At 40.5% G+C, this 22,208-nt stretch overlaps 1 protein-coding gene across 1 annotated transcript; it reads left to right on the top strand.

Moving 5' to 3' along the window:
• The first annotated feature begins 451 nt into the window (after positions 1–451).
• On the top strand, positions 452–22,066 carry etfdh (electron transfer flavoprotein dehydrogenase). The gene is made up of 13 exons (XM_039813631.1): positions 452–692; positions 1,465–1,623; positions 2,521–2,750; positions 4,688–4,769; positions 6,211–6,329; positions 6,968–7,045; positions 7,987–8,133; positions 8,454–8,594; positions 9,738–9,881; positions 12,035–12,203; positions 16,564–16,746; positions 17,365–17,586; positions 21,891–22,066. Exons 1-13 carry the CDS (start codon positions 662–664, stop codon positions 22,052–22,054), a joined length of 1,869 nt encoding a protein of 622 aa, XP_039669565.1. The 5' UTR covers positions 452–661; the 3' UTR covers positions 22,055–22,066.
• The last annotated feature ends 142 nt before the right edge of the window (positions 22,067–22,208 follow it).

A 22,208-nucleotide genomic window follows, 5' to 3' on the forward strand; every position in this document is an offset into this window, starting at 1 on the left:
AATTACTTAATATTTTACAATGAGATAGTATGTCAAAATAATGAGAAACCTCAAAATAATGAGATAGTAACCTATCTCAACAATACTGATAGTATTACGAATAATGAGTTAGTAGGCCTATCTCAATGAGAAACGTTCTCAAAGTAATGACTTGGTAGGCCTATCTCAAATAATGACTTGGTATCTCAAGTTTGTCATTATTTGGAGACTAGGCTATAAGTCATTATTTGAGATTCTATTATTTTGAGAAAGATTCTCATTATTTTTTAGATACTAAACCTAACCTAAACTAGACACGTCCACACCTTATACATCCATTCATTGTCCAAGGTTGTAAGGAAACAACCGGTGTACAGTGGCCTGGGATTACTTAATGCATTGCCTGATTCATACACGTTCCCAGCTCGGATTCACCATAACTCGGCCAGAGAGTGAAATGTAGAGATCTACATTTGAGCAGTTACCACTCCGCGCAGCAGCGCAGCTTTGGACGCGCTCGAATGTCTGTGTTATGAGACGGATTTGGAAGGTAGCTATCAGGACTCGACATTTGTTTGCTAAGTGGGTTACACAAACTGTTCACTGACAGCGAAGTGAGGACACCACACCGCAACTTCGCTTCGGTTGGCTTAAGAAGAAATCCCGCTGGAGCTGACACATAATGTTTCCAGCCAGCAGATATTCAACTAAAGGTACGTCAGCTTATGGCTTGTTAACTAGCTAGCACATTGCGAGCCTGCTGTTTTGCCGACAGATTTGTCAAATGTCGCTAACGTTGCACAATTTATACAACGTTACTGACCACAGCCTGTTAGGGTGCTGAATATGTGTTCTTTGTGCACAACTTTGTTTTTAGGCTTTCTACAAATTCTAGCCTTATCATTAGGCAAACAGTCCAGCATGCTTATGTATGTTAGCATCAAGCTAAAATGTAGGTCAAAGTTGAACTAACATATAACGTTAGCTAGGTCACACAAGAACAGTGTCCTTGTCCTGGGTTATACATCCAATGGCTTTTCAGAAATATACTGGTGTTATTAGCAATATTATTATTATTTATTGTTTTGTCATCGAAGGTGTTAGATTATGTTTATTCTCAGCTTTGGACTTGAAATCAACTTAGCTGTGGTTATACATATATAACTCTGCTAGCTAGCGGTTCAGCTAACGTTACTGCAACTCTGTGACAGCTGCTGCTTTTCATTTCCACTGCATTAGCTAACGTTAACAGTATCTGTCGTTTTCTTGTTTGTATGAGGTGTTGTGTTTTAAGAAGCCCCTTGATATAGCTAGTGTGCCACCTGCTTAAACCTGTAATGCTTGTATTTATTTTTCCTTTTCCATTTGTGGTTCAACATTTGGGAACCAGATCAGGCTCAACTATACCAGTGACCACAATTAGTATACAGCCACATTCCTATCAGTTTCAGCTGGTCTTAAATGGGACCTTTTTCTCTCTTGCAGCCCACAAGTGTATCAGGGCATTGAAGACTGTACAGACAGAACATGCTGCCCCTCAGCTGTACACAACATTACACAGAAGGAAATGCTCTTCGGTGTCAACACCCCGCATCACAACACACTACACCATCCATTCGCGAGATAAAGATTCAAGATGGGAAGGTAAGACACTGTACTAATCTAAAGTTACTTCAAAGTTAGAATTAGATGTTGTTATAAGTACCTACATTTCGTCTGGCCATTTAGATGATCTAGGCTAGAAATCCACTGGCACCCTTGAGAGGATTAATATTTTTGTAGCTTGATCTGTGTTGTGTCATGTCAATAACAACATAGTCTATAAATAACCATCTTTACCACACTCTAGTGTCCCTGTCAGGAGTCTACTCCTGTTATTGTCCATATTTGAAATATGATGTTTACACTGAATAAAAGTAACCCAGTCTTCATATAACTGTGTGATTCATTAGCCAAGTTGATGCTTGTATACGTACAGGAATGTTACTTCTACTTTTGTTTTTCCTACACTAAAACTGCTTACAGTGCACTTTTATCTTATGATATACCTGCAACAAAATTATTCAAGCTAGTTAGACGTGCTTGAAAACTGGATATGTTAAGAAAATATAGCCTGCATTACACCTTTCCTTTTACTATAATATGTTTGAATTGTGGCCTTTAGTGTTTAGAAAGAGAAATGTTAGAGTGGATTTGCAGTCACTGGAATGTTTGACAGGATTGATCCAAGCTAAACCCATGAGCATACTTTTTTTTTTTTCCCCAAAATGTGTTTCACACTGTGAAGAATCCGTGTGAATAATCCCAAAAATGTATTACCTTTGCTTATTGAACTTTGGTACCACATAGTTTGTCATTAGTTTGGTAGTTTGGTTGGCTTCCCTGCAAATAGAACCCTACCTAATCCTGCCAGTTTGGTTGCAAGGCTTTGCTGGGTGTGCCGCACAGAGCTGCAGCTATCGTTTAAAAAATATTGCCAACTAAATCAGAATGCAGAGCCTCTCTCGTTCTCAATATTTCTTTCTCATGGTCCTTTACCAGGGATCGAAATGGAAAGGTTTGCCGATGAGGCAGATGTGGTGATAGTTGGTGGAGGGCCTGCCGGTCTTTCTGCAGCCATTCGTCTGAAGCAGCTAGCTAACGAACATGAGAAGGAGCTGCGAGTGTGCCTTGTGGAGAAGGCCTCTCAGATTGGAGCACACACCCTGTCAGGAGCCTGTGTGGAGCCCACTGCCCTCAGTGAACTCTTTCCTGACTGGAAGGAACGAGGAGTAAGTGTCATATTCAACAATTCTCTATTTCTGAGTTTAGAGTATAGATTGGTAAAATGCCCTCTTTTTATAACATAAGGGATGGTTACATCAGGTGCTCCATGTGTACAGTGCCTTGCGAAAGTATTCGGCCCCCTTGAACGTTTCGACCTTTTGCCACATTTCAGGCCTCAAACATAAAGATATAAAACTGTATTTTTTTGTGAAGAATCAACAACAAGTGGGTCCCAATTATGAAGTGGAACGAAATTCATTGGCTATTTCAAACTTTTTTAACAAATAAAAAACTGAAAAAGTGGGCGTGCAAAATTATTCAGCCTTCTTTACTTTCAGTGCAGCAAACTCTCTCAGAAGTTCAGTGAGGATCTCTGAATGATCCAATGTTGACCTAAATGACTAATGATGATAAATAGAATCCAGCTGTGTGTAATCAAGTCTCCGTGTTAAATGCACCTGCTCTGTGATAGTCTCAGAGGTCCGTGTAAAAGCGCAGAGAGCATCATGAAGAACAAGGAACACACCAGGCAGGTCCGAGATACTGTTGTGGAGAAGTTTAAAGCCGGATTTGGATACAAAAAGATTTCCCAAGCTTTAAACATCCCAAGGAGCACTGTGCAAGCGATAATATTGAAATGGAAGGAGTATCAGACCACTACAAATCTACGAAGACCCGGCCGTCCCTCTAAACTTTCAGCTCATACAATGAGAAGACTGATCAGAGATGCAGCCAAGAGGCCCATGATCACTCTGGATGAACTGCAGAGATCTACAGCTGAGGTGGGAGACTCTGTCCATAGGACAACAATCAGTCGTATACTGCACAAATCTGGCCTTTATGGAAGAGTGGCAAGAAGAAAGCCATTTCTTAAAGATATCCATAAAAAGTGTTGTTTAAAGTTTGCCAAAAGCCACCTGGGAGACACACCAAACATGTGGAAGAAGGTGCTGTGGTCAGATGAAACCAAAATCGAACTTTTTGGCAACAATGCAAAACGTTATGTTTGGCGTAAAAGCAACACAGCTCATCACCCTGAACACACCATCCCCACTGTCAAACATGGTGGTGGCAGCATCATGGTTTGGGCCTGCTTTTCTTCAGCAGGGACAGGGAAGATGGTTAAAATTGATGGGAAGATAGATGGAGCCAAATACAGGACCATTCTGGAAGAAAACCTGATGGAGTCTGCAAAAGACCTGAGACTGGGACGGAGATTTGTCTTCCAACAAGACAATGATCCAAAACATAAAGCAAAATCTACAATGGAATGGTTCACAAATAAACATATCCAGGTGTTAGAATGGCCAAGTCAAAGTCCAGACCTGAATCCAATCGAGAATCTGTGGAAAGAACTGAAAACTGCTGTTCACAAACGCTCTCCATCCAACCTCACTGAGCTCGAGCTGTTTTGCAAGGAGGAATGGGCAAAAATGTCAGTCTCTCGATGTGCAAAACTGATAGAGACATACCCCAAGCGACTTACAGCTGTAATCGCGGGAAAAGGTGGCGCTACAAAGTATTAACTTAAGGGGGCTGAATAATTTTGCACGCCCAATATTTCAGTTTTTTATTTGTTTAAAAGGTTTGAAATATCCAATAAATTTCGTTCCACTTCATGATTGTGTCCCACTTGTTGTTGATTCTTCACAAAAAATTACAGTTTTATATCTTTATGTTTGAGGCCTGAAATGTGGCAAAAGGTCGAAAAGTTCAAGGGGGCCGAATACTTTCGCAAGGCACTGTATATGCTGGGTAATATATTACGTGTTTATCCAACATTGCTACACATACTGTACACAGGAATACAGTCCAGATTAGTCATCAACATTTGCATATACTGTACATACACTGGCTATATGTATGAAGGAATATGCATGTATTTATACACCCAAATCAAGTCAAAATTTTAGCAATTGTTCACATTGTTCTTATACCTCAGGCACCCATGAACACTCCAGTGACTGAAGACGTGTTCAGCATTTTAACGGAGAAACACAGAATCCCTGTTCCCATTTTGCCAGGTAAAAGCCTGTTTTATTCTGTTTGAATAATAATGGTGACCATTGGTATGGTAAGGCATTAACACATTCTGCCCCACAGAGAGCGTGTGTTATTGATATCAGAGATCAGAAGGACATTTGTAAATATTAGTTATTTACCACTGGGAGAGCAGAGTTTCCACTAGAACAAAATTGGTGCCGGTTATGTGACCTGTAAGGTTTAATCTTACCGGTCAAATAGTGTTTTATTGACCTTAAAAACAATAGATAGGCAGGCTATATATAAAGAATAATACCATCAAGGGATGTAGATTTATAAAATTTTTATTGAAATGTAGGCTACTTGCTACAGGCACAGAGGGCAAAAGAATTAAATCAATGCACATGATTGTGCTGATCTGAATTAAAATAGGTCTATTTTCCATTCGCTAGGCTGAGTAAATAAAACAATACAAACTGCAGTACAAACAAACTGGCTCATAAAATTATCAGCGCCGACTAGAATCAAAATAATTATAAAGAAGTGTCTCTCTGCAACTCTCGATGCACATAACCCTCTGCCTGATGCCGCTGTGCTGTTTTGATCCAGTTCCGCAGGGAGAAGCCATTCTCTGCTGGCACACTGGAGGCATGTTTTATGCATGCTACTTTGGCCAGTTTGACCCACTCCAGATAGATTTCACCGTAATCCCAATATGAACATCGCAGGCTGTTGACAAAGTCAAGCATCCGCAACCGCGGACGGCTGTAATCCTATCTTAATATGCGTCTGTGGCATTAATAAGAGGGGCTGTAGCTGGTGCAGACTGGTCCTTGCTGACAATTTCTTGGCTTCATTTACGTTACACCGTTTTAGAAAGTAATTCACAATATTTCCCTGTTTCGCCAGTGCTTGGGCTTTGACTTTCCCGCTTGCTCATCTCCGTTTGTTGTAAATCTACGGTAGTCTTGTGCATTCAATCAGAGAGAGAACGCGACATATAGTTTTTCCTGTTTCACATACGCCACAGTCTACAGTCATTTCTAAATGAAAAAATATGATTGTTCATTGGTTTTGACATAATTACAGTTGTTAATAGAACGGAATATCTAAAATCACTGTAACTTATTTTGACACAATTCAAATTGTGCAGAGGGAATTATTTCCACTGGTCATTCTGACCGGAGACCATTGAGAATTTTCAGTCCTCATCATTTTTTTTCCAGTCAATGGAAAACGGAAATGTGTGGAGGGAGCAAACCTGTTGTTTACCAAAAAAAAAAAAATAATTACAAGATAACAATGCAACATTCTTCAAAGGCACTGTCTGAATATAACCACAAAGGTTGCCACACCACTAATGTTTTAAACCGAGGAAACGTGCTGTCAAGCAAATTGTACCTTGACAAAAAGATGGGGGGAAAATTACCACTCTGTATGATTCTGGTTTGTGGATTTTTAGGTTTTTCTCATTGTCTGTAGGTCTGCCCATGAGGAACCATGGTAACTACATTGTGCGACTGGGGAACTTTGTGCGCTGGCTGGGCGAGCAGGCCGAGGAGCTCGGAGTAGAGCTGTACCCTGGTTATGCCGCAGCTGAGGTAAGACTTCCTTCGAATTTCTTTGATGTACTGTATGGCGGTTTGCATGCAATACAATCTTACACACTTTTTGCCTGTGTCTTTTCCTTTTTGTCTTTCTCAAAATGCACTGTAGTTAGGTAGGTAGACTATGGCTATGTAGATCATATGTACATGAAACACAGTATCTCGGCCACCTTTGGTCTGATTTTTACAAAGCCTTTTTTTTATTTTATTTTTTTATTGTACCATTTGGCCTGATTTACGTGCTATAATAATTATCAAACTTAAAAACCTTTTAAAAGACCATCTACTATAAGTTGATGATTCATGGAAGAATGGTAGGAAGTTTCTTTAAACTCTTATTTCTGTCTTACTTTGTTCAGTTTCTGCAGTTTGCTGTCAAACAGTAAACTTTCCCACATTGTTTTTTACAATCATATAACTACCTTGTATTCCATTTCCATCATCCTGGGTTAAAAAAAGTCATTCACAGGCATACATAGATGCAGGCATTTTCATTATTGGCTGATTATATTTGAACCTGTATCAATGGACATGTCAATTGTTAAGGCGAAATGTATATAATCCAGTGTTCCGTGCCCCCTTAACATGTGTACAGCTAGTGTTAACCTTTTATCTGTATTACATTTGTCAAGGTTTTGTTTCATGAAGATGGAAGTGTAAAAGGAATTGCCACCAATGATGTAGGCATCGCCAAAGACGGCTCACCAAAGGTATTGTGCAGTAAAGCATTTATTTTATAATACTGTCCAGCTGTAGTCCCTTTGTCACTACTTCATTGTTTAATGAAGTACACAAATATAGGCCACTCTTTACATATAAACATGAATCGCCTGCATACATCATGCCCTTTTGAAAAGATATTAAGGGAAGAAAAACTACAGGATCACTTGTTTTGACCTATAAAGCATACATATTCTGGAGTTGCTTCAAAGAAAGAATGAAATTGTTTCTCGTACTCGTACTGAGGTGGAGTTGTTAATGCTCCTTTTTAGTCCTGGTGATTTTGTGTGTGAGGCCACATGAGCAGACATTTAAGAACACTTTTACCATCAAGCTGAAGCCATTGCCTCATAAAGGTGGAGGGTGGGGGTGTGGCCTTGACCAACTGTCACTTTGCTCGTTTGAAAGCCATGTAGTCTCTCTCTCATGGGCGGGCCAAATTCTCTGGGTGGGCAAAGCAGAGACAGGGGGGGGAAATCTTTCTCCTTATGACCTCATAAGGAGCAAGATTCCAGATCGGCCCATCTGAGCTTTCATTTTCTCAAAGGCAGAGCAGGATACCCAGGGCTCGGTTTACACCTATCGCCATTTCTAGCCACTGGGGGACCATAGGCAGGCTGGGGGAACGTATATTAATGTTAAAAAAAAAAAAAACTCATAAAGTTAAATGTTCATTCCATGGGACCTTTTTAAAAACAATGTGTACCTTGTTTTTGAAAAGTGCTTTATAAATAAAGGTATTATTATTTAGAAGGTAGGATTTTATGATTTTGTACAGGTAATGTTTTTCCTTTTTGTCTGATTATACCAAATGTTTCCCTCCACGTGATTAAAAGTGATTCATTGATTGATTGTTGCCCTACTAACCTAACAACAACAACTAACTACTACTACTACTACTACTACTACTACTGTTCTTCACTTGCTTCAGGATGTCTTTGAGAGAGGAATGGAGCTCCATGCTAAAGTCACGTTGTTTGGAGAGGGCTGTCATGGCCACTTGGCCAAGCAGCTATACAAACAATTCAACCTGCGTGAGAACTGTGAACCCCAGACCTACGCCATTGGCCTGAAGGAGGTAAATACGATGTACCGCCCACATAAAGATTTGGTTTCTCCTTAATCTGGTTTGACTGATCATTCCTACTGAGTAAAGTCCATTCTGGGGAGAGTGATCAAAGTGGTTGTTGTAATGTTTGTTTCTACACATACAAACTTACACTTTCAATTCTTGTTTTATTTCAGTCACACTAGAAAACATAAATGCAAGTAGCAGAATAGCATGCTCACACTTTTATAGCAAAGCCAAACATAATCCGTGTCCGCAGGAAAGTGTGGATTGATAGATTTAAAGGAGTCCTCTGCTTGTTGATAACTTTTATCTCCTCTGTTTTTTAGGTATGGGTGATTGATGAGAAGAAGTGGAGGCCAGGCAGAGTGGAGCATTCTGTGGGCTGGCCCCTGAACAGAAACACATACGGAGGATCCTTCCTGTATCACCTGAATGAAGGAGAGCCACTAGTTGCCTTGGGCTTTGTAGTGAGTGGCTTTGTACACATACTGACAATGAAATAAACAGATGTGACGGCTGGGTGCCATGCAAGCAGTAAATAATCTCAGCTTGAGCTTCTGAGTAAATAGGCGAGTCATGGGCAGTTTTACATTATAATGGTTGATTATTGATCCTGCTGATGAAAAATAAATTAAACCTTAAATTGATTTGTTTCTGTATTAATCTACTCGCAGTAATCCATAATAACAAGGTAAAAGCATGACTTTTAAATATTTTGTAAATAAATTAAAAGAAAAAGGCATTTTATGCACATAAATTCAGAAGAACCCCTGACAGTGATTACAGCTTTAAATCTGTTCACTTTGCCATTTTGCACACATGGACTGAGCCGGTCGCTCCCACTGTTTTTTCGCAGATTCTCTTGAGTTCTGTCGGACTGGTTTTCTTCAAAGAACTTTGCACTCAGCTATGTTTTAGTCTCTTCACCAGTCTCCCAGTCCCAGCTATTAAAAGTCTTCCAATGCTTCCTCAGATTTATAACTCATCACAAGGTAATCCCAAACCCAGTTTAGACCAAAGAACGTTGCAGCAGTCTTAACTGGCCCGTTTCAGCTCGACTCAAGCCAGCTGATTACATCACCTGCGACTCAGCTGGTCAAGATGCCAGAGGCTGGTTTTTAGGACGTAAGGGACGTTACCTGTTTCAACAGCCAATAGCGAAGTCGGCTTGTAAAGTCCGCTACGAACTATAGTAATAAAATGATCCATAATCCATTTTTTCTCTAAGTTACAAACAGTCAAGTAGTCGAAATGGCACAATTTTAGACTTGAGGCTCAACGACCTCCCGCGAGCACGGTGCCGTTATATGGTCGAGCGAGCTGGAGAGTGACTAAAGCGAGGGAGCGGCGTTAGAACAAAGCAGTGAATCGGAGAAATAAAACCTTGTTCTTGCCGTTTTATCACTACTAGAAATACACTGTTTTGTCACATTGATGTAGGAAAGGAAATATGGAAAATCTAATTGGATTTAATTTCTTTTCTAAGCCAAAATAGCTTCAGAAAAGTCAATCACTCAACCTTTTCCTACTTTATATTTGTCTATTAGGTTTATTATACCTGTTTTGTTAAATGACTTTGATTAAACTGGCATTTTTTCCCCCAACTCCAGGTTGGTCTAGACTACACAAACCCTTACCTGAGCCCCTTTAGGGAGTTCCAGCGCTGGAAACATCATCCCTCCATAGCTCCCACACTGGAGGGAGGCAGCAGAATTGCATATGGAGCCAGGGCATTGAACGAGGGAGGAATACAGGTATATAGGTCACGCTACACATTTTCATTAAACATGCCTGTCGTTAACTTGCTTGAACCCTAAAACAAGCTGACCTAATCTAAATGTCAAGTCAAGTCAATTTATTTATAGTGCACATTTTAAAACCAACCTAGGCTGAACAAAGTGCTGTACAAAGTTATATTATGTTATAAAAATAAAGAAAGAATAAAAATATAGACACAGTGAACATAATACAAACAACACACTTCTATACAAATGTCCCTAAACTAAATCATACACCAAAGAATAAAAATGTGTTTTAAGACGAGACTTAAAGATCTCGGCAGTAGAGGAAGACCTAATATGAATGGGAAGTTTGTTCCAGTCTCTGGGCCACAACGGAGAAGGCAAGATCACCCTTTGTTTTCATCCGAGACTGTGGAATAGCTAAAAGGAACTGATTAGACAAACTTAGGTTCCTGGAGGAGTGATGTAGGGGAAGGAGATCAGCAATATATAAAGGGGGCAATCCATGTAATTTATTAAAAACAAGGAACATTACCTTAAAATCAATTCTATATTTGACCGGTAACAAGTGAAGAGAAGCCAATATCGGGGAGATATGATCCCTCCTTCTGGTACCAGGCAACAATCTATCAGCCGCATTCTGGACAAGCTGCAGGCGTCAAAAGATTGAGAGCGCAGCTCTGTCACTGGAGGAAGCACAACATTCCTTTGTAATTTATGTTTGTGAAATACAGGGAAGACTATTGTGCATGACTCCATTAAACTAGCCAGTTTCTCTACAGGGATTGTTTAAATGTATTCCTACTTTCATTTTTAATTAAAGCCATCAGCAGATTCTACATTTAGAATCTAATTTACGCAGCAAACAAATCGACTTTGTTTCAGCAGAATGACAACAGAAACCAGCTACTAATTAAATCAAGTTATTGTAATGTTTTCAGTGCTACTGATAAATTACTGTGTTTTTAGTCTTTATTTGTTGTATTCATCAAATGTGTCTGTGAGGCTTTGTAAATTGTTAGTTTGATTTCTCAAATCTGTGTTGGTTTCTGCTGCGTCCTCAGTCAGCCTCATTTTATTATTACTGCATTTTAATAGTGAAAGTTTTTAGGCAAGGATAGATAACGTCCTTTGATCTGTCAGATACGCAATATCACTCTTGCTGGGCAAAGATTTTAGATTAGATTTCAAATATGATTAAATTAAAACATTAGGTTGTTTCAGTATATTCAGATGTTATACTGAATGACACATCGGAGTTTGAGTAGTTTCAATTTTCTAACTGAAAATAAAAGTGTCATGTTAATATGTATTTGAAAATAACATATTACGAGTAAGCACAGCCACTGCTTATTCACGTTGAAAGCTAATTTGAGGTAGTTGGCCCATGTGCTAGATTCCTCCCCAGTGGAAGTCCAACTGGGAGGAGATCCATTTGCTGACTCGAAACAGGCTTGAGGGATTATATATCCCACCTGGTACTGGGAACGCCTCGGGATTGTCCAGGATGAGCTGAAGGCTGCTGAGCCATCGAAATTTAATCTAAGAAAATGCCAACTGTTCGCTGATTGACACTAACCACACGTTTTAATTTAAAGACCTTTACATATATAATATGATTTCACATGTGATAATTGCTTTGTGGCTATCCTCCACGTTCCACTTCCGGGATTGCTCCGTTGCCGCCGAGAATTCCGCCTGATTTCACTCTTTTCGGCCGGATGTCCGTTTCGCTTTCTTGGTGTTGGAATTTTAAACTCCGGTCGACTTGAGTATTATGGTTAACTGCTCCTCAGATCTCTGCAGGGTAAATCCAGACAGCTAGCTAGACTATCTGTCCAATCTGAGTTTTCTGTTGCACGACTAAAACAATCTTTGAACGTACACATGTTCCTTCCCGAAGCTATTTTGCAGCGGCACCGTGGCTCTGCCCGGTGCTTAGGACTACCCAAGACGATTGAGATTGGTTTAAAGAAATGACTAGAGCACGTTTTTCTCCCATCCCGGAATGCTGTGTGACTAGCCTGACCCTCCTCTGTAGCGCTGCGGAAGAAGGTCTGGCAAAGCGAGACTACTTCGTGGCTGATAACATCCAGTAGAATTGTGGACATACTGATTATGAAAAAAAAAAAAATGAACATGAACTCTCTCCTCTTCCTCTCCAGTCTATACCGAAGCTGACTTTCCCTGGAGGGCTACTGATAGGCTGCAGCCCCGGCTTCATGAACGTCCCAAAGATCAAAGGCACCCACACAGCCATGAAGAGTGGCATGCTGGCGGCTGAGGCCATTTTCCCCAAACTCACTGCGGAGGGCCTGGATTCCGAGACAACCGGTACAGCAGTCATAATAGCATCAACAGTAGCTGTTTTTATTTTGTTCCAGGTACTCCATGATGAGTCACAGCTTGTCAAGGTAAGTTAATTTCAGAAACCTCGCAGCGGACGCAGAGTTGATTCCGCCCTGCGGCCCGTTGCTGTCATTCCCCCCTCTCTCTCTCACCTATCATGTCTTCAGCCGTTCTATATAAAATAAAGGCCTACAATGCCCAAAAAATAATAAAAAAAAAAAGAAACCAGGTGTAGAGAAAGTGACGTCCTCATGGGGAAAATGACATTTACGCTGAAGTTACATAATAATAAACACAAGGCTAGATGGAATGCCAGGTAGCAACATTTGTCAGCTATAAAAGGTCAGGCAATAAACCATTTAATATCAGTTTTTTAGGAGGATTTAACAGAGGTCCAAAGGGGACAAATTCTTGCAGGTACACGACCGGTCAAAAGTTTGGAGTCACTTAGAAATTTCCATTCCACTCCATTATAGACAGAATACCAGCAGAGATCAGTTGCATTTATTTTTTTTTAAGATTATTTTTTGGGGGCTTTTTTCCCTTTTATTTTAGAGCAACAGTGGATGTAGACAGAAAAGGTGTGAGAGAGAGAGAGAGAGATGGGGGGATGACACGCAGAAAAGGGCCGCAGGTCAGACTCAAACCCGGGCCGCTACAAAGGACTCAGCCTACATGGGGTGCACCCTCCTACTGGGTGAGCTAGAGGTTGCCCCAGTTGCATTGTTTGTTTTTTTAACCAGGGCAACAGTTTTCAGATTACATTATGTGCTTACAGAATTGCAAAAGGGTTCCCCAATGTTTTCTCAGTTAGCCTTTTTAAAATGATATCAGATTAGTAAACAGAACGTGCCTTTGGAACATTGGATGAATGGTTGCTGATAATGGGCAATGTTACGGTGGCCCTGAGAGGCCACAGCACGCAACAATAAGACAACACGTGCAAATAAACCACAGCACGCACTAATAAGACAACACGTGCAAATAAGACAACACGTGCAAATAAACCACAGCACGCACTAATAAGACAACACGTGGAAATAAAACAGCACGCACTAATAAGACAACACGTGCAAATAAACCACAGCACGCACTAATAAGACAACACGTGCAAATAAGACAGCACGCACTAATAAGACAACACGTGCAAATAAACCACAGCACACACTAATAAGACAACACACGCAAATAGCCCACACCACAACGGAAGTGTTTCCAGGGGACACTTTTAAGTGATGCACATGTGCCTCAACCATTGGCTTTGCGGTACATAGACAGACCAACAACAGAACAATTTTCGCCATTTTATTCATCACTAAATTCACTTCTGAATACGTTTTAGGCGAGAAATGAACTCTTTAGATTTCGAATATAGGCAGTCTTGCATAAATCGTTGCCGAATTGACAATTTGTTTCAAAGTTTTCGGAATTGAGTAGCTCCATAAAGTGACGCGACAGCTAGCTAGCGCCTGCCAGGGCGCTAGCTCGTCGCTCAGACAGTCCTGCTCAGAGACCCCGCTCTAAGCTGGAGGTCTCTCAGACTGCTCTCAGTAAATAAGAGGCTTTTATTTCGCCGTTGATGGATTATTTGTTTAAGTATCACAACACATGTCCATTTTAAGAGTAACCTGTGGTTAGCTGCATTTTCGGAGTTAAACTCCACAAGCGCTTGCAGGCTTAACAACCTCGCTGGCCGGCCGTCACACACACACACACACACACACACACACACACACACACACACACACACACACACACACACACACAGATGCATAATAATAAAATACTGAGCACCCTACTTGTGCCAGACTGCCAGTAGGCTACATTCATTTAAAATTAAACATTGCAGTTGGCGCTGAGTGGAGCGTTGGTGGCATTGATTCTTAATTTCCCACGATCCTGTCTGTATTTGTGAGAAGTGGCGTTGTCCTGAGTTGAAAGCCTATTTAAATTCTGAAATGCAAACCTTTTTTTTTTTTTTTTTTTTTGAAGGGCGTGCGCACGTGAGCACCCACGGGGGAAAACATAAATCGGCACACACACACACACACACACAGCCATAGCGCGGGGGGGAGAGATACCCGTTTCTCTTCAGGAGAATTGTTTAAATTATTTATTATTAATTAATATATTATTAGCTTTAATTTAATTGTTTATGGTTTAGCTCTAACACCCCTAACTTATTCAAAAGAGTGGAACGCGATCCCTACTAGTATTAGTGTTTTAGATTATGTTTAAATTATAAAAAGAAGTAGGCCTATGCACTGGCGTGTCCTAGGTGTCCCTACGTGTTATGTGGAATTATCATTTATATATTATTGTAGTTCACTGTAAATGCCTAGGGACAACAGATGGAAATTAGCAATTGAAATTATAAAGGTTGGTGTTTCCCCTTTAGTCTACATAACATGTCATAGCATGTTACCACTTTATGTACAACTGTTCATTTATCATACAGACTGAAACTCAACTTCTAATAAATCAGAAAAAAAATACACCAACAAAAAAGTATGAGCTAAATATCAAATCTAATGTATATAGCCTATGTCATAATTTAAACAAGTCTCCCGCATCTGCCTGCTGCCGTGTGTGTGTGTGTGTGTGTGTGTGTGTGTGTGTGTGTGTGTGTGTGTGTGTGTGTGTGTGTGTGTGTGTGTGGATTTATGTTTTCCAAAGTGGGTGCTCACGGGCACAGCGCTTAAAAAAAAAAAAAGGAGTCAAAAATTGTTTGCATTTCAGAACGTTAGGAAATGGACAGTGGCCACGCGAACACACACACCTATTAACCTCGATAATAAAGCCGTAAAATAGGCTTTCAACTCAGGACAGCGCCACTTCTCACAAATACAGATAGGGATGAGATGAGTAGTTAAACTGGCACGTAACCGCGATCAGCTTCGGGGGAAATTAAGAATCAATTCCACCAACATAACCAATCACACCATGACAGACGCCCACTCAGCACCAACTGCTATGTTTAATTTTAAATGAATGTAGCCTACTGGTAGTCTGGCACATGTAGGGTGCTCAGCATTTTATTATGGTGTGTTTTTGTGTGTGTGTGTGTGTGTGTGTGTGTGTGTGTGTGTGTGTGTGTGTGTGTGTGTGTGTGTGTGTGTGTGTGTGTGTGTGCGTGACGGCCAGCCAGCGAGGTTGTTAAGCCTGTAAAGCTTGTGGAGTTTAACCTCGAAAATGCAGCTAACCACAGGTTACTCTTAAAATGGAAGTGTTGTGATACTTAAACAAATAATCCATCAACGGCGAAATAAAAGCCTCTTATTTACTGAGAGCAGTCTGAGAGACCTCCAGCTTAGAGCGGGGTCTCTGAGCAGGACTGTTGCGACGAGGCGCAGCCGGCCCGGCAGGCGCTAGCTTGCGTCGGCGTCACTTTATGGAGCTACTCAATTCCGAAAACTTTGAAACAAATTGTCAATTCGGCAACGATTTATGCAAGACTGCCTATATTCGAAATCTAAAGAGTTCATTTCTCGCCTAAAACGTATTCAGAAGTGAATTTAGTGATTAATAAAATGGCGAAAATTGTCCTGTTGTTGGTCTGTCTATGTACCGCAAAGCCAATGGTTGAGGCACATGTGCATCACTTAAAAATGTCCCCTGGAAACACTTCCGTTGTGGTGTGGGCTATTTGCGTGTGTTGTCTTATTAGTGCGTGCTGTGGTTTATTTGCGTGTGTTGTCTTATTAGTGCGTGCTGTGGTTTATTTGCAGGTGTTGTCTTATTAGTGCGTGCTGTCTTATTTGCACGTGTTGTCTTATTTGCGCGTGTTGTCTTATTTGTGCGTGTTGTCTTATTTGCACGTGTTGTCTTATTAGTGGGTGTTGTCTTATTTGTGCGTGTTGTCTTATTTGCACGTGTTGTCTTATTGTTGCGTGCTGTGGCCTCTCAGGGCCACCGTACAATGTAGATATTGCATTAAAGATCAGCCACTTCTTTCTACAACAGTCAAGAAGCCTTTTGCAGGTGACTTATTTAGTACAAAGACAAACAAAAAAAAAGAATGGACTTTAAAATACAAATTGTCTGTAGTCAGGAAAACAAAAAACACACAAATATTAAAAGTTAGGTCACCCAAATGACGTCATTACTCCTAGTAGTATTGTGTGCAGATAGTTTGGGTTTTAAATGTGAAAACGTCTGCCACCACTCCAATTACACTGGGGGGTTATCATAGGGATTCTTTTTTCCAATGGGAAAAGATTAAACCGCCAAATTCCTGGAAATGGGTTGTCATTCTTTTATAAATCTTTGTGCTATAAATTGTGCAGACATTTAACATGACAAACGGCAGAGCAGAAATTAAATTACAATACTTAAATCTTCCCAGGACTCCATGTACCCGAGTACACTGAGGCTTTAAAGAACTCGTGGGTCTGGAAAGAGCTGCATTCAGTGAGAAACATCCGGCCGTCCTTCCACAATTACTTTGGCCTGTACGGTGGCATGATCTACACTGGAGTTTTCTACTGGATCTTCCGAGGAAAAGAGCCGTGGACACTCAAACACGCTGGTCAGTATCATTGTACAGCTTGGTGCTAACTTCAGACCTTTTGATTTGTATGCATTTAGTGGATCTCTCTGTTGATCGCTCTACTGGTGTAGCCTAAATTAGACAAAAAAAGAAAAAGAAATTGAAAGAAGAAAGTAAAGTGAAAATGGAACTCGTGAGCAGAAAAAGTGTTGTTTGGCAGTACTTTCAGTCACAAGAAGGCGAAGACGGCAGCCAAAATGCAGCAACTTCAGGTACGGCAAAGGAAGGACAGTCACCGCTAAAAACGTGTGTTAACCAGACGACCATTGCCAGCTTTGCTAGACGTTGTTTACTTCATTAATGTGTTTACTGTGTTAATGGACTGAGGATGGGAGTAGGATTCGGTATTCGGATTCGGCAGAATCTTAACCAGTGGATTCGGTATTCGGCCGAACCCTAAACATCTGGATTCGGTGCATCCCTACCTTAGCTATATGTTCAATGAATTGTGCTTCTTTCAATGTGGTTTAGTTGTGCTGCTGCAGATCAGCAGCACAGCACAATGCCAGGGGTTTGTCTTCAGGTGAGGTGTGAGGTCATCTTATCTCAGCAGAAAAACTCTACATTTCCTAATCGTCTGTGCTCGATCTGTCTCAGGCCTTGACGCCAACCAGCTGAAACCGGCTAAAGAGTGTACACCTATTGAATACCCCAAGCCTGATGGCAAGATCAGCTTTGACCTGCTCTCCTCTGTGGCCCTGAGTGGCACCAACCAACGAGGGGACCAGCCCCCCCACCTGACCCTAAAGAATGACAGCGTCCCGGTCGAGAGGAACCTGGCCATATACGATGGGCCCGAGCAACGTTTCTGCCCTGCAGGTAAGCCATGGTGGTCTCTGAAGAGCATCCCCCACACAGTCTATTACAGTGCAGAGAAAAGTCAATCTTTTCCACATAAAATACCTTTTTATTGTCCTTGCAACTTGTACAATGGAATTTTGGAATGTTTGCTTGATCAGGGACTTAGATGATTAATTCATAATCAGAATAATTGTCAGTTACTTTTCTCACATTGAGCGTCACTCCAGACTCTTTCTTGTTTGCTCTTGTTGCTTTCAAGATTTTAAACATAACTGCCGGCTGTTAAATTTCTAGGTCTCTGCTAAATTCGAAACCGTGTACAACCATGTGTGAACACGCTGGCTTTTAATGAGAAAATGCGTCATGGTCACGTACGTTCTTCTACAGACAACAGCCTAATTTTCAGCAGAGTCTAATTGTTGGCAGAGATATTAAATTGCATTTTTACAGAACAGAAAACATTGCAATACCTTACTTGTGTTCTGAAGGTAATGAACTGGAACAGCTGCTAATTCTAAATGTCTAAAAACAAAACTTAAAAAGTGCAAAGAAAGAAAAAGTGTTTGCTGTAGAAATTAGTTATTAGTTGCAATCATTTAAATCCTTCTGAGAGCATGTGTTTTAACACAAGGTCTCCAGACAAAGAACCCTTTTCACCTGGCTTCCTTTAGAATTCTGAGGAAACTTAGTGATCAGACGTTCCTAACGTGGACAAATGTAGCGGTTTGTGTCCCACAGAGGTCAGCCATGACAAAGAGCAGGTGAGATTGGATGAAGCAGGACAGCAATTACTTCAAAAAGTCAGTGCACACTGCAGCTTTGGAAGGTTAATCTTTTTTATAATTAGTTAGGGGCTCAGCATTGTTTGCTGGCATGAATCCACTTGTTTTTCAGAAATTTGTAAATGGTGTACTGACTTGAGTATGCAAAAGTGACCGCTGTTATATTATCTACACTTTGGAATATATAACTTTCCCTTTTAAAGCCTAAAGGGTAGGTTCACTGTTTTTCAACCCTGACCTTCTACAACTCATTTAGAGTCGCATATAGTACGTCGCCAGACGAATCCGTGCTGTAGGCAGAGGTAATTAAGCTGCATTAACACTCTAGTGTATGGAAAGATTTTAGGTTTTAATTACTTCTTTACAATTTTTGCCATGAAATATGTCCTCAAGATCCTGTAGAACTTGTTACCTGGACTAATGACTATCTTATTTTTTTTTTTAAACTAACTTCTCAACTAAATGTACCCGTTTTTATAGACGCCTAGATGTCTTCTTTACTTGCAAATAGCATCAAATTATCAGGCTCGAACATTGATCTTCATCCCAAAGCCATTGTCCTCGGCAATTTCAAGTGTTTTGAGACCAATAATGATCCACACTGCTGCTTTAATCATCTGCGAAATCAATCATGATCAATCTAAGAATGCACGTTCAAAAGAGAGCCGGTGAAACGGCATTTTGCAATCAACGACCAAAGCCATTGTCATCGGCAATTTCAAACAAGTGTTTGGAGACCAATAATGATCCACGCTGCTGCTTTAATCATCTGCGAAATCAATCAAATCAATTCAAAAGCGAGCCGGTGAAACGGCATTTTGCACTCAACGACCAAAGCAGACTACAATCAACTCCGCTATCTTTCATGTAAACATTTTGCTGCTGTAGTGGGCAACAGTCAGTCAACTTTTCAGCTTTTAAAACCAAATGCATTGAGGCATTCATTTTATACCACGGTTAAAACGAGGAGGCTCAGATGTGTCCACATCGCACTGCTGCTGAAAAGAGTTCCCACACCAGGTTTCCTGTTTACCGCCGAGCAAAATAGGGTTGGAAATTATAGGGTATCTCCGTTTTATCATAGGTATCGTCTGAGAACCAATGATTGTACATCCATTCCTGCATTGATTACTTGTGTTTTGTACACTGTAATGTTCCTTGTTCACGTCTGATAGGTTGGATATTTCAGCATTCAGGTTTTCAAGTGCATTTCATATCTTGTATGTAGGGTACTACACCAGAAGGTTAGTCTGGGGACATCCTTCACCCACAGGAACAGATTGGAATGTGCGAATCTATTAAGAGCATCGGCCATAAAAGGTGTAGGACAAAAAGTATAAAGGAGGAGTTATTTTGATGGTCGTAGAGACACTATGGGTACCTGCTCGTAGGGGTGTGTACACATGGTTATCTCCCTTTCTTGGAGAGAAACCCTGGCATATACATTTGGTGCATGTCAACTGTTCTCTCTTTCATGAAAGTTTGTTGTGTGAATAAAGCTGCATTAGTCTGAACTCATTGTACTCAGCATTTGTTAAAGGTGCCCTACCATCCAAAATTGTTTTTACTTGCATTTTTTTCAAATCTGTTATGTCCATTTCTGTTTGTGTTATGTGGTGAATGTGAAAATGAACTGCTACCTCCTCTGTCAGCTCTAGCCACTGAAAAGAAATAAGCAGAGAAATCAGGCCAATTACAAAAGCTGGTCAGTCTGACATCATATTGCCTGAGCTCATTACTATTCATGAGCTCGCCCAGTTGGGCTGGGTAAAGGATTCTGACAGCCAGGCTGTCATTGGCTAGCTGTTAGCCAATCAGATTCAAACAGCTTAGCTTGTCACAGCTTAGCTTGAGAACTGGCAGAAATCGAGCTGAGTCTTCCTGTAGGCTTTCTATACCACGCTAGAATGGCTTGAAACAAGGTAACCAAGGTATTTTTTCCACAGAAGAAATGTTACAGTAAAGAGTCCATGGTAGAACTTCAGACATTACCACAAAGTCATGAAATACGTGTGGCTTTTAAAGTCTTCATCTCATTTCCAGATATTTCCCCATATATTAATGTCTTGGGAAGAAAAAGAAAAAAAAAACCCTGATCAGGGCCCATACTTATCAATCCTCTGAGAATTACACTGCTAAGAATTGACATAACCCTTGTGTTGTCCCTCGGGTCCCCGAGACCCGTTCAGTTTATTTGACGTTTTTGCATTGGCGTTGTGTTGACCCTCGTGTACTACGTGATGTCATTTCACATGAACTGGCACGGGGGGGGGTCCCAGAGAACCGTGCTGCAATCGAACGCGTTAGGACAGGCTGATACAAAATGTAAATAAACTAACCAAGTCCCCATGACACAAAGGACAATAAAAAAAATTCTTTGCTCAAAGCTGCGCTTAAACGTTAGTTATCAAGCATCTCAGTCGGAATTTAAGTGAAGTGTAGGACTATATGTTAACCCTTGTGTTGTCTTCCCGTCAACCGTGAACCTTTTTTTTCGACGCCTTTTTTTTCAGTTTGTTTTTTCCAACGTTTTAAATCGTTACATTTTTCTTCTACACATTTTCCGCACTTATTTCTACGTCCCATATTTTCTGATTATAAAACAAAAATTGAAAACGGGTCAATGTGACCCGAAGTCAACACAATGGTTTTAAGTGTCACTCTTAGAGATCATTCACGACACTTTGCTGTGCCACAAACTGGATTTTGGTTTTCCACATAGGCATGGACCAATCACTGAATAGATTTCCTTATTTAAGAATATTCTGATGAATTCACATTGAATGGCGAAATTCCTAAGAGTTTACATTCAACACACATTTGACGATAAAGAATTTTTTTTCAAGAGAATACATTATGATATACACATTGGAAACGAAAGATAAACATGTTTTCCACCATGTCCTCATTACAAATTTGTAGTTACTTTACTTGAAAGTATCTACATAAGAGTGACATGACACTGTCATGAACATGTCATAAACGTTTATGACATTACGCTTCTTTTAGCGAGTGTCATTAAGTTTTGGTCATAAGTTATGGTTAGGGTTCATGTGTCATGACAGTGTCATGTCACTCTTATGTAGATACCTTCAAGTAAAGTGTTTGCCAAATTGTATGTATGCTGTTAACTGAGCTGCCTAGATTTTACAATATATATATTTTGCCTGCTCTGTCTCAACATACCGTTTGATTAACTGCTCGTCGTGCAACATTTCAAAAACATTCCTCCTCTCCTGAAAGATTGGCCCACTCTGTCTCCTCGGCGCCATCACAAGCCCCTACTGGCAACTCCTAACCACTTGAGACCTCTTAAATAACTGGGAGTAAGAGTAATTCTTAGCTTTAAAAAAATTTGATAACTTGCTTTTATACTTCAGTTTGAAATTAGGAGTAAATTTCAAGAATTCTCAGCACTTGAGACTGAAAATGGCACTTTGAGAAGCTTGATAAATACGGGCCCAGGAGAGAAAGTGGAACACAAAAATAACATATTTCACATCCAGTTTTTTTTTTTGTTATTTCTACCAACCCTCCCAGGTGTGTACGAGTATGTTCCCCTGGAAACTGGAGACGGGATGAGATTGCAGATAAACGCTCAGAACTGTGTCCACTGTAAGACCTGCGATATCAAGGACCCAAGCCAAAACATCAACTGGGTTGTGCCTGAAGGCGGCGGAGGACCAGCCTACAATGGAATGTGAACTTTGGTTTTTTTAAAAAAGACTTTGTCTAGAAAGATAACTCTAAAGTATCATTCAGGGTTGCAGTACTTGCCAGTGATGGCAAATGTGCCTAAGTATACAACAAAAATGTTTTAGAAAAAAGCAAAGATATTAATAATACAACTGCATTTTG

Source organism: Perca fluviatilis, chromosome 10, assembly GCF_010015445.1.
Source record: "Perca fluviatilis chromosome 10, GENO_Pfluv_1.0, whole genome shotgun sequence".
Classification (NCBI taxonomy): domain Eukaryota; kingdom Metazoa; phylum Chordata; class Actinopteri; order Perciformes; family Percidae; genus Perca; species Perca fluviatilis.

Excerpts from the sequence above, each read along its gene's own strand:
- etfdh (XM_039813631.1), top strand. The coding sequence starts at position 662 with ATGTTTCCAGCCAGCAGATATTCAACTAAAG. Across the intron at positions 8,134-8,453 it reads ACGCCATTGGCCTGAAGGAG|GTATGGGTGATTGATGAGAA; the intron begins GTAAATACGATG and ends TCTGTTTTTTAG. Across the intron at positions 17,587-21,890 it reads GCAACGTTTCTGCCCTGCAG|GTGTGTACGAGTATGTTCCC; the intron begins GTAAGCCATGGT and ends CAACCCTCCCAG.